At 40.6% G+C, this 13,396-nt stretch overlaps 1 protein-coding gene across 1 annotated transcript in view; it reads right to left on the bottom strand.

The window, feature by feature from the left end:
• The window catches only part of tmtc2a (transmembrane O-mannosyltransferase targeting cadherins 2a), a 57,646-nt gene extending 47,231 nt beyond the window's left edge, over window positions 1–10,415 (bottom strand). Inside the window, exon 1 of the mRNA XM_044186557.1 lies at window positions 10,030–10,415. Coding sequence (XP_044042492.1) covers window positions 10,030–10,112 — 83 coding nt within the window. The 5' untranslated portion in view covers window positions 10,113–10,415. The remainder of the gene's footprint in view (window positions 1–10,029) is intronic.
• Window positions 10,416–13,396: the final 2,981 nt, after the last annotated feature.

Genomic DNA, 13,396 nt, shown 5'->3' with positions numbered 1-13,396 from the left:
GAAAAGATACAATCATAAATAAAATTTCTTACAATACATTCATGATTACCTCCTACAGGTTCTGTTTCGGCAAATTTCTTTAGAAAGTCTCTGATGTCGCACTACAAAGACATTGAAGGCAAACAAATACCAACTGTAGCACACTTGAGCCACATAGCTTCCAGTATAATCACTTCACTCCTCCTACATCTCAATACCAAACACAATAACTGTGGCCTTAAGTGAAGGTAGCGAGGCTGTCATCAGATCTCTCCTGAGCCTTAAGTCCCTCAAGCCCTCACACCAACTCTCTCAATCTCTCCCCTCTCAGTTTTTTATGAGGTGAGAAGTACAAACCGATTTTCCCCCCACACACCAGGTTCTCTACAGTTGACCCTGTTCTGACCCAGAAAGCCTTATGAATATTAACATATTTTACAAGAGTTAGCCATGCGTGAAGATGGAAAGCGTGTGTGCAGTGCTCAGCTAGGGTTCAGTGCCAAGGTTGCCAAGCTAATGAATCTCTATTGGTTTTGTGAAGTGCCTGGCACTTACACTGTAATTAAGGCACAGCACAGTGTCAGTATCCCATGCTGAGATGAATGGTAGTTTCATCACAGCTCGCATGGCAGAACGATTTTTACCTCATCATATTATAGGTATTTTTCAAACAAATATTTTGTTTTGCAATACAAAAACATTTCTTTCTCACTTTACCTTCAGGAGCAATCTCTCCCAACTCAGCTAAATGCATGAGGCTTGGGGGGAAGTTATTGCTTCAAGTGATGATAACAGCAGGCAGCTTAAAATGTTAGTGCAGCTCATTTCAAACAGCCATTATATTTACATTTTATGTGTATACCAAAAGGCTGTAGCTTGCACTGAGGTCTTTATGTGAGAAACTTTGATTATGGTAAGCATCAGCAAGATTAGAAATACACTTATTTGCTTTTTTGCTGAAAGTTAGATGAGAAGATGGATATCACTGTCATGTTGGTAGGGTAAAAATAAAGCTACAGCCAGCAGCCGGTTAGCTTAGCTTAGCATAAAGATTGGAAACAGGGAGAAACAGCTAGCTTGGTTCTGTCCAAAGGTAACAAAATCCATCTACCAGTACCTCTAAAGCTAACAAATTAACATATTATATCTTGTTTTGTTTCGTTTAAACTGCACAAAAATCGAGGAGTAAAAACAACAAGGTGCAGTTTTATGGGGGGTATGTGCAGGACTATAGAGCTAGAACTGGGAGTTGATTAGCTTAGCTTAGCATAAAGACTGGAAGCAGGGGGAAACAGTTAGCCTGGCTCTGTCCAAAGCTCAAAAATACAACTTCCAATGCTTACTCATTAACATGTTGTATGTTGTCTGTCTAATCTGTAAACAACTAAAATGTGTTTTTTACGGGGAGTTACGTGCTAACTATTTCTTAGCAACCAGTGACCAGTGACTAGCTGGAGTCGTCACTGCTTGCTAACAATCTGACTCAAGGAGGTCACTGTGCCAGGCCGGTTGTCACTACAGCTTGTTACAGCACTCGACTGAGAAAGCTAGGCTTGCTGTTTCCCTGTTTCCCCCCTCCAGTCTTTATGCTAAGCTAAGCTAAGATCCTCCAGCTCCTGGCTCTAGCTTCATATATTTAGGACACCAACATGAGAGTGGTATCGATCTTCTTATCTACGTCTCGGCAAAGTTCTTATTATTTCCCAAAATGTTGAACTATTTCTTTAAGTTCAACCAGATGCTGCCTTACTACCTCAAACCCTTTCAGCCTCCACCTACCAACACCTTCTACTAACTCGAAAAAATGCACAGCTCACAGATCATACCAACCACAGGCATGAGAGCAGAGTCTGCTCCATCCAGCATTACCAGATTGGACTGACAAAAAGCTACCCAAACAGAGACTAGAACCCAGCTAATCATCATAAAAGTAGCCCAAAAAAAAAGCCCAAAAAGGGTTTTTATAACTAATCTATCTATCTATACATATGTATATTACCATTATATACATATAGATAATATATACCCATGATATATATATATATATATATATATATATATATATATATATATATATATATATATATATATGTGTGTGTGTGTGTGTGTGTGTGTGTTGCCTCCAGTCTTCTGTTTTATCAGTATAATTAGCCAAACTCAAAACCAGTCTAGACCAGATAATGTTACATCAAACGTTAAAGATCTTCACTCATATGAACACATGTAAGCTTCTACAAGTCTTTTATCACAGAATAATAATTGGAATAGAAAAAAGGCTCAAATTTAGTTATAATAAACTGAAATGACTGAATTTGGTTTTGACGGTCATCAGTTATCGGTCATTGCATGTCCAGCTGACCCCACTGACCTCAGTGCTTTGTCAGTCAATCATACTACTGGGATAAGAGGAGGGGGCGATTTATTGGAATACAGCCTAACTTTTTCTTGGTGAAAACTGTTCAAATTGTACAAAAAAGGAGCCCAATTTATCACAACCAGCTCAAAACAATTTTTTCACGCCCAATTAAATAAAAAGTAGCCCAATTGGGCAGAAAACCTCCCAATCTGGCAACTCTGGCTCCATCATTCTGATCATTTACACCCTCCACTACTGACAGCTGCCAGCGCACATGAAAAACACAAACACCCTCCACACACACAAACAGACCCCTTCAGATTCTGAGAAACTGGCTGATGAAAGTCAGAACTCACTTTAGAGTGCTTTTCACAGTCAGAACTGATACAAGCTGTAGTGAAATGTGAGTGCTTTTTCAAGTGCAGCAGAAAAACACGTTTGACAGCTGTTGGGGCTCCAGACAAAAAAAACTCCACAGTCACTGAAGGATGATAGTCAGTGGCTATTGATTACAAAAGGTAGAAAGGGTAACTGCTTGCGATTCGTGTGATCCCCAGCTTGGGTTTGGTTTTGTATTACGCTCCAACTGCTGTAAGTTGTTTTAGAAGTCCACCTCGAGGTTTAAAGAGAGAAAGTGGATGCCAGCTTCTAAGAGTAATCTAACGCCACAAAAAGGACCTTTGCTTACAAAGTGAGTTTAGTGCGCTGAGGTAGAAATTCAACCCCATGCTGCTGAACACAGTTGTGAAGGGTCTCAGTTAGTGAAAAGCATGATGAACACACATGCGGTTAGCTAGATAAGAAACTTGTGAGACTATGTTTTCACCCATTTATCTATGGTTTGAGGTTGTCATCCTCCCAAATCTAGTGTTACATGACAAATCTACAGCTTTGGCATGTGTTTCTTACAGGGCGCTGGCAAACTTGTAAACCCAGTTGTCCGTGGATACCAGTGTTTTGGGATCCACATATGGTGTGCACACAGGGAGGGTCATGGGACTGAGGTTTGGCGGTCATGTCTTGGCAGACAGGCAGGTCGACTGCGGCCTGCGAAGCATAAGGGCCAGCCAAGGGTTAGCAGCAGCCTCAACCAGCATCGCGCATCACTGGGACCCAATGGGACAATGAGGGACAACCTAAAAATGAACAAACCCATCTCTTCTCCATGTCTGAGTAGTGCTTCCAAAGGCAAGGGTGGTATAAAGTATTAGTTATTAAGCCTGTCATGTATGCTTGCTACTTGCAGAGAACGCAGGAATTAACCAAAGCTGATACAAACTGTTGCATATGTTATATGTTTTAGGATGTTCTTGGTCTTTTGTACATGCTGCCTTTCATACATCAAGCTGACAGTCACATACCATATTTTGTCTTAACTGTGTCTGAATTATCATTATAGGGCTGTAACTAACAATTATTTTCAATATCAATTACTCTGGTGATTATTTTTCTTTACAATTATTTGATTAGTCAAGTCTAAAAAATGTCAGAAAATAATGAAAAACATCTTCAAATTACTTTTTTCTTAATATATAACAAACAATTACTCGATTGTCTAAATTGTTGGCCCTTTATTTTCTGTCAGTCGACTAAATTATGGTTTCATCTGTGTTGGACAAACTTTACATACATACCTACCAGACTTTGCTTTTCTAAAACTAGGTTTATATCTATGTATGGATGACTGAATTAATCACTTGTAACTACACAAAACTAATGTTAATAGCAATTAAGAGCACACAAAATCAGGTGTTTATACATGCTTTTTTTGTAGAGTAACCCTGGGCAGCAGATACTGCAAACTCTGATCCCTGGCTGGCAAGTACTGTGATTATCTGACTGTCTGAAAGCTGTCAAAACTCTCTGAAGGTTACTATACTAAGTGCTACAAAAGAAGATGCCTCAAACCAAATGACAGCCCCCAGCCCCATCGTCTGCATCATCATCAAGATGTCAAACAGCAGGAATACTGAATTAGGAGGAAACCTCAAGTCTTCATCATGTTCTAAAGTCAGAAGGTCAAGTTCAAGGCAGACCTTAGAACTGTACATGAAGGAGATTTTGTGTATTATGACAATACCTTTCATAAAATGTTTGATTAAAAAAAATCTGCCTTGTGCGTGCCTCAGTACCCTTTCATTATGAGGAACAAGCCATGCGAGCTCTTCTGTTTGCCAGAAGTCTGTTTTTCCTGCCCCTTTAAGGATTGTAAAAGCTGGAGTACATCCCAGCGCAAGAAGATGGGCTTTAACATTTCATCCTCTGTCTTCAGCACATCTACTGCCATTTCTTTCCTTAAACATTGAACCGGACACCATTATAAACTCGAAGAGAAATTCTAATTTACCCCATTCAACATACTGGGTTCAAGCCTTCATTTGTGGCTTTAAAGCAGTTTCAAGCCACAACATCTGCAGAGTTGACCACTAAGTGCTTTCGTGAATAAAATCTGCTAGTAATCAAATTGAGACTCTTTGCTCCTGCCTTCCTATTATTTGACTGATAGTCCAAGCCCTCCACCACCAAATCTAAGGAGGCTACGGACTGCAAAAACAAGATATCAATAGCAGAACTTTTTTTAAAAATATGTTAATGCTTAAATACACTTTTTTTCACCACCAATCCACACTTTCCATGAGGTTTGCCTGTTTCTCTTCGAAAACACATAATCCTTTATGTACACAAATCTGGTTAAAAGCCTCTTACCTCAAAACCATCTCAAATTACTATTCATAAAACACTTTTTTCATCAGTTTTACTCACCACATTGTTCACTTTAATTCTCTACTTGTCTTTAGGCTGTGTTACTGATTTCTAAAATGCTTACAGTGAAAATTCCTCCAGACAGAAACAAGCTTTTTCACCTCAGTTGTATTACTTACTGCACACACAACTCAAACTCAACACAATTTTGCTCACTCATTTCATTAGCCTACATCTTTCCTCAATATTTTTTATCTGCTCCAAGCACATAGTGCAACTTAAACAGCCTCAACACAACTAGGGCACATGTTTTAGATTCCACTAGAGGCACAGAGATTCCTGGCAACATTTACTACAGTGGGCCAAAATCCATGACAGTGAGCCTTGGGAGCACCAACCCATAGGACATAACAATTATGAGCAGTTACCAAAAACAGAGACGATGAAGAGATGACATGGCTCCTTTTGATGGAACATAATAAAATACATGCATTAAACTGTTTTTACAAATTTTACATTACAACACTATTACGACCCATACTCTAGAGTGGGGATTTTGAGAAATGTGAAAGTGTATCTTTGTTTGTTTTAAACAAAAAGGCCATATGTCCTGGTCAATATTAGGCAGTAACACATTACTTTATGCAACTTGTTCCTGTAATGTGATTAGCCTACTTTTTTCAACACGTAGTGTAAAAGATTACAATTTGAATTTAATAATCACAGTTACTAATTCCAGTAATGCTCCGTTACTACAACATTTTAGGGGATCGGCTTGTTTCCTGTCTTACCAGGAGTTTGATGGAGGGCTGATAACAAGTTTCGTCTCTGTGTGTTTAGTAGACCTACTGGTCACTGGAAACAACCATAAACACTGTAATGAAAACTGGCCTCCTGAATTTACGGCTACTCTTATCTCAGTTGATACAAGCACATGAATGTTCCTGACACAACAATGCTTCTTATTAACTGAACATACTTCCACATACTTGCTACATAGAGATTCATGCATGGGACAACTGGCAGTTACATGAAGGAAGCAAAAAAACTGTTGTATGTTTTTGTTTTATGCTCTTGGGAGGATTTCAAAGAGATACTGTTCAAATGTATAGGTGACCCAGGGGGTTAAACAATGTGTGCAGCATTAACATACATACTGTAAAGGCAGTTCATTAGCACTTCATCTCAAAGCACTATGGTTTGAACTATGATGAAAGGGCACTTCTTAAAGACAGTCCCATATTGATGCATTTATCGGTCAACCTCAGAAACCGAGCTAGAAAAGTAACAGATGTTGCAACTTACAAGCCCTGTGATCTTCTGTCTTCTCTCGAGTCACTACTCTGTGTCACCTCTGTGTTATTTGAGTGGCATATTTAATTGTTTAAACCCTTGTTTGGGACGAACATTTTCAGTTTGAACGGTGAGGATATTACAAACAGAATGAAACTGAAATTATAAAGGGAATGTGCCAGTCTTTGAAATCTAATAATCACCAGACTCCTCCTCCTCACCCAGAGATTAAATTGTTTTGCTCTTCTGAAACAAAGAGGGACGATGTTTTCACTTCAATCCCCAGAGGGACCATAATGCATTTCTGAGTTGCACAGAGGGACTGTGATGTGATTGGGGTCACAGATGTTTTGGGATGCACGACTCGAAATGCTGAAAGCCACTTAGGATGCATTTCATTTCACCATGTTGCCTCCTTTATCTCTTGTCCTTGCTTCACTCTTGGTGTCTACTGAATATTGTCCTAGTCTTCCTGGTAAAGACATCCATTACTGGGTCCATTTGTCAAAAGGTGTTGTTAAAAACCATTATCATTGAAATGTTGGCATCATGCGGAACCTCATTTGTTAACCTGTCAAAAGCCTTGACGATCGGTATTCAAAGGCAAGTTCAGAGGTGACGGTAAATATATTTTCCAATCTATGACCACAACTCTCAAGCAATCAATCTAACAGCTTGTACAAACATGAATATATCAGCATTGTGAATAGCTTGTTTAAAATATGATTTAAAAAAAAGTATTTTTTCCCTGAATCAAAAATGGCCTCGCTCAAGTCTTCTCCCAGCTCCTGTAAAACTTCACACGCAGAGGCTTTTCATTGGGCTTACCATTGGCCAAGAGAGCGCTTGGCTGGGCCCTGAGCAGTGCCCAGGAAAAACACTTGACATGATTGAAAAAGCAGAGACCGGCCAGAACATCCCCACCAGTTGGAGCGCCTGGATATAGAAGACTTATCTGCCTCGCCATCTCGTCTTCCATGTTAAAAACCGCACGACGTAACAAGAATTTGATTATAGGGTGAAAGGTCAGATAAGATCATCTCAGCTCACAAAAAGGCAGCTTAAAAAGACGTATAATTTGTCTACAACCAAGACAACACCAGACCAGAATGATTAGTGCAACGCTCCTCCATTTCAATCCTTCTCTTGCCTTAACCTTTTGCTCATAACTCTCTTCTCTAATCCCCAAGGGAAGAGACCGGGAGTACACGACTCTTGACCCCGACAGAGGATGGCGTTTGATGAACGACCAGGGAAGGTCAGACCTCTGATTGGTATTCAACCTCCTCCATCAGAGAGTGCTGAACCAAAACGCCAGCGTGTGTCCCCCCAGAGTGCAAATTACCATGCTGACTTTGATAGATACACAGCATCGGCAGACACTGAACTTTCACTGAGGGAATGGAGTGCGAGCGTAGGCTGCAACGGGCAGGGAATCGCTGCGGGTAATATGTCCCTGAAGGGCTTTTTTTTTTGACAACCTCGCAGTGCTACGGTCACATGTACCAGACGAGGCTGATGGATGAACAGCCGCTGGGCGCTTTTACGGGGATACTTGGCGAGGCGTGATGGAACGGAGCATACGGAGCTCATTTCTACCACCACACTATGTTTCTCCACTACCTCCTCCTTCACGTCCACACACACTCTGTCTTGCTCACACATAACACACAGCGGGGTCACTGATAATGCTGAAAAGTAAAGTGGGGTGGATCTTTGACCTTTAAGGGGTGTCTGGAGATGTATACCAGACAGCAACCACTGACTGAGCTGTGGACGAAGGGAGGCGACCTGTTCACTGTTCGTTTTTTTAATCTCCTGAGAAATCTACCACATACCTTGCATATCAGTAGTTTTCACCCTGTGATTTAATACTTGATAATGGAAGACGAATTAATACCAGTTTTGAGAGCTGTTGCAGGGGCCAAAACCACTTGTGCACATATACAGTATTTCAGAATCAGTGAAGAACTACCTGTCCAGCTCCTCTTTTTAAAAAGGGGGCTAGTTGTGGTGCAACTACTTAACATCTACATGAAGGGTGATTATTCTCACAAGCACAGATGTATGGCACCTAAAAAAAATCAAATGTGACAGCATAGTTTTCTTTTGCATGTAACACAACAGGCTTGCGATGGAGAGGAATGTGACAATAAAGCGTCATCCAATCTAATCTTATTTATTTGTGGGTTATGGTTTAGCCATAATTTACAGATGAGTCTATATCAGTGGTTCCCCACCCTTTTTGGCTTGTGACACCTCATCACAGGTTATGCCCTCAGTGTGGACATGAATCACGAGCAGTTCAACCAAATAATGATCTTTCCTTCGGAAATAGTTTCATAGTTTATTGAGTGATGTTCAGAGGCCCAGAGATCAAAGTATGGGATATTTAACAAGACAAAAATCTGAATATAAACATTATTTTGTGTAAGAAAAATACATGTCTTAGGGCTGAAACGATTAGCTGATCGACAGACAAATTATTGGCAAATATTGTAATGACTGATTAATCACTTTAATTGCTTTGATTGCTGTCTCTCTCTGTTTTATATCATTGTACACTGAATGTCTTTGGGTTTTGGACTGTTGGTCGAACAACACAAGACATCTGAAGACATCACCTTGGGCACTGGGACATTTTATAGACTAAATGACTAATTGATTAATGGATAAAATAATCAGCACATTAATTGATGGTGAAAATAACTGTTAGCTGTTAGAAGTATGTCTTTCTCTTTTATCATCGTCTTTCTCTTTTAAACCTGACCCCCTCAGATTTGTCTTGGGACCCCTTGGAGGGTCCTGACCCCCAGGCTTGGAACCACTGGTCTATATGAATATTACTGGTGTATATTCATAGTATAGATATTACAACAGTTTGTTGTTAAGCCTAAAAGTTTCTTACAATGATCATAAGTTAAAGTCATGTTTTGTCCATCTTTTCCGTGCATCATGTCCATCAAGACAGCACAGGTTTTCCCAAAATTCCACAGCATGACAGTGCTGACATGTTTGTTCAGCTGTTTGCAAAATGAAGATGTTTAAATTAGCTTTAATCCCCCAGGGTGCAGGGCATTGTTATAACAGGCATGAGTGCTTCATCAACACAGAGAGCATCTGAACCTCTTCATGTGAGCAGCAGGCGGTGGGACCGAGGCTGCTCTCGGTTCAAACGTGTTGGACTTGAACTTCACCTCTTTTGCTGTTAGATATTTATGTGGACATAGACGATGTGGTGTGCGCTTTCTTTGTCAATCATATTTTTAAAAAAGAGAAGAAAAAAAACACACAAGGGTTTTAAGTCGCTGAAGGAATATTACACGCACAACATTAGAGGCAAGACATACAACTAAGAACATTAAAGCAATATATACTCAATGAGCAGCAAAAGCGCAGTCCAAGTTATAGGAATACACCACTGCAGGCATATTTTGTAATATTACTACAATTTCACCGTTCACGTTTCAGTACACTCCCCTTCCTTCTCACTGCCTTTGTACCTTTGACTACAGCCGGAAAATAAGCAGTGATTTATTACAGGCTACGGACAACAGCACATGCAAACAAGCGGGCAGGCGCAACGACCCGGCCCCCCTCCGCTTCCATGCGGCGGTAACAAGAGGAGACGACAAGTGGAGGAGCGGATGGTGATGATGTTGGCAGCGGCGCTGCTGCTCTCTGTGGGCGAAACCTACCTGTCATCGTAGCAGAAATCTGCCTCCAGCGTGTTCAGATAGAGACCCACAGCCACGGCGCTGCACACCAGCTCCGTGATCATCTCTCAAAACCAAAGTGGGAGAGGAACCGGGATAGAAATAACTGGAAATCAGGTCCCCGCTCTTACAAGTCTCTGTGTTATTGTGCTCTCAATTCAGCCGCTCGGCAGCGCAGCTCTCCAGACAACGCAGGGCATTTCCCGTGACATGCAAAGTGTGTCAAAGTGTGCCATATTCTCTCTAACCCATTGTGTTGAGAGACGGGTCAGATGTGTTGGGAGGTGAAGCTATCGCCGGGTCTGGCGCGGAGCTGTGCGCATTTCGGTGCTGCGGTGTCTCTCCGCCTTGGAACTGGAGAGAACAGAGCGGGGAGACGCATGTGGTTTTCAGGGAGGCGGAGCATGCGCACTGAGCTCTGCACTGGAGAAAAAAGGTGTTGGTAACTGTTGTTATGCATTACTGATGGACTAGAATAAGAATCACAATACCTTTGTGGTATTTTCTTTTCTTAAAGCCATATAACATAAATATACTGACATGAACAAAATAGTTCAAATCAAAGAAATGACGTCAACATAAATTGAAAGTAACAAAATATATGTATAAATGATATAGAAAAAAATAAACCATAAAAAGGTAATGTATAAAATAGAGGTTAAAGTCTTTTTAAACATGTTCCATATAGGACTCTTTCTTACAGTTAGGCTATGGGCATTTTACTGTAAAATCACTGTTCAATCCAGTAATTCTACAGCAATATACTGCTGTATCACAGTAATTTGATGGCATAACTGACTGAAGTCACAGTATACAGCTGTCATTTTACTATCATTTACTGTAAAAATGTCACAGTAACTTGCTGTGAAAGTAATTTACTGTATACTTATACTTACAGTGGCACTTTAACCTTGATATTCAAGCTGAGGTGTCCTGCTAAACAGCTGAGCTGGGGCTGCTTGCTGTAGGTATCATATTATCCCATTCTAACCCCAAATTAATAATATTGATTAATTTGCTATACACCAACCCCCCACTGTCTCTATGGAGAGGCTAAACTGGGAGAGTAGATGGGATTGATGAACTGGTGCACCTCACCCTATGGTGAGGATGCATATGGCCGTCAGTTTGGAAACGTGCCACCTGGTCCCGCTGACTACCAGCTGGACCGACGTCTGTCCCTCAGTCGGGGCTCCAAGCAAAGAAATCCAGTGCAGAGCAGCGGAGAAAGAAAAACAGATGGTTGGAGAAGGATGTATAGAGCATAAGGGCATCAGCTGACGATGGGTGACGGAGCATTACGAGGATAGAGAGTCATTTGTAACAGTGACCCTTATTCTGAACAAGACTTGACTTTGACCTCATGGAACTTGCTGGACTATTTAGAAAGGCAGGCTGCTGTGTTTTTGTACCTGAGACTTATGCTGAAGCACTTCCTCTTCTATGGCATTTATCAGTCGAGAGGTACCAGTGAGAGTCTGTGTTTGGGTTGTAGGAAGACACTCAGTCCTTTTGACACTTTATCTGTAAGACGTCCCTAAAAAACGACCTTCTTGTTGTTGGTTTTGTAAGTTTTGTGAGAAATGTACGCCAATATTATTACAACATACACCCAGACAAACACAAAGCCTGCAAGATGAACACTGCGCCCTCACTCTGCCCCATGGGGACAAGGGCTGCTCTGTCTTGCAGTCGTCACAAGTGATTAAGGGATTAGCTAAGGAAAAGGGGGGGAAATATTCCTGTAGGGAGTATAAACAACAGGCCCAGGGCAAAATAAACACATAACAGGAGAAGTGTTTACTCCCTCTGACTGATTACCTGCTATGTCCTCACCATAGCAGAGCGTAATGAATATACTGCTTGCTCTTTAGGTGTAAACAGGCAACAGTCCTAAATAAAACATCCTTCTTTGGTTTCGATTGCGAGTCTAAAGGGGCAGTTGAGGGCTCTGGTAAATGGATGATGAGGATTAATTCGGCATGCGTGCAGTGTTTGCTCTTTTTATCACTACATTTCAAACATTAAGTCTAAATATTTGCCATATTTGATGAATGTATTTTTCTTCTTTCATTTCCTATTTGGTGTCTTCTGTTTTAGGAAGTGACAATCATTTATGAAGCTTATAATTTAAAGCACATGGGTTTTTCTCATTTAAACCACAGTTTGTTTCGACAAAGGATATGCTTCCATATTTTACTGAACAAGTGTCCAAATTCTCCTTTGTTGAGGGCTTCAGCATGGGCTTTAAATGAGTATTTGCAGACTGGAAACGGAGTGGGCTCAGGAATAAGCAAAAATCGCAGCTTTTCGCAACAAGCTAGTTGTTTCCCCCTATATGTCTTTATGCCAAGCTAAGCTAACTACCATGTCTGTCAGAACTCACCAGAAACTGTTTATTTCTGTTATTTCCCTCCAATCTCTCCTTTTTCCTCTCGCCTCTGTATGTTTATGAAGCAGATTCATAAAGGCCCAGGATATACAGGAATTTTTCAATGAAGTTGAAACATTTTCAACATCATCTTCGGGTCTATTTGTGCCACCCTGGGTAAATATGCGTATTTCCCATAATGTTAAACTATTCCTTTTAGCATCATTGTGCAGGGGTTATTATGCAGAACTGTCTAATGGCATGGTTTAATGTGTAATTTCTTATGTTTTTTTTAAACAGATCACAAGATAATGTTCCTGTTAAGTTCACATATCCAATTCAAGAGACAAAAGACAAAACTGACCAACAGGACAATCTTTTCAACAAAGTGTAATTCCACTGATACTGTTATTGAGAGATTTCCGCTCCCATTTAAGCCATACAAAGCGAGCAATGGTAATTTCCCCATGCTATTTACTCCGGAACCACTGCTTCTTCACCCCAGCAGATAAACATCACACAGGAAACAGATAATCACAGCTGGAGGGACTGTGCTCGGGCCCTGCCCTCACAGAAATAGCACACTCATGGTATTAATATCAACATTGAAACCCAGCAACCTAAAATCAGGAGACATCACACACCAAATCAAATCCACCCTCGTTTGTGGAACATCCGCCAGGGTGTCACCTCCTCATTCTGCTCAGGAAGATCAGAAATATAACTCTGTCTGGAAAAAAATGATGATGATTGATGATTGCTTGGGTTTGGCGATGAATTAAGATGGATCAGTTATAAGTGTTTGTTATTTTACAGTTACTGTTAAAACACAATAATGTACTGTAGTGTACTGTAAAATGGCTTGAATAATGGTTAGAAGGGTCAGCGGATTGTATTGTTTCAGAAAAGAAAAGAAAACACTGATTGTGAAAATTAAATAAAAAAAAGAGATAAAATAAAACACCAAATCACATCCAA

The sequence above is a fragment of the Siniperca chuatsi genome, linkage group LG23, assembly GCF_020085105.1.
Source record: "Siniperca chuatsi isolate FFG_IHB_CAS linkage group LG23, ASM2008510v1, whole genome shotgun sequence".
In the NCBI taxonomy this organism is placed as follows: Eukaryota; Metazoa; Chordata; class Actinopteri; order Centrarchiformes; family Sinipercidae; genus Siniperca; species Siniperca chuatsi.
The sequence above is the reverse complement of the archived record's forward strand: the minus strand, read 5'-3'. Positions and strand labels throughout refer to the sequence as shown.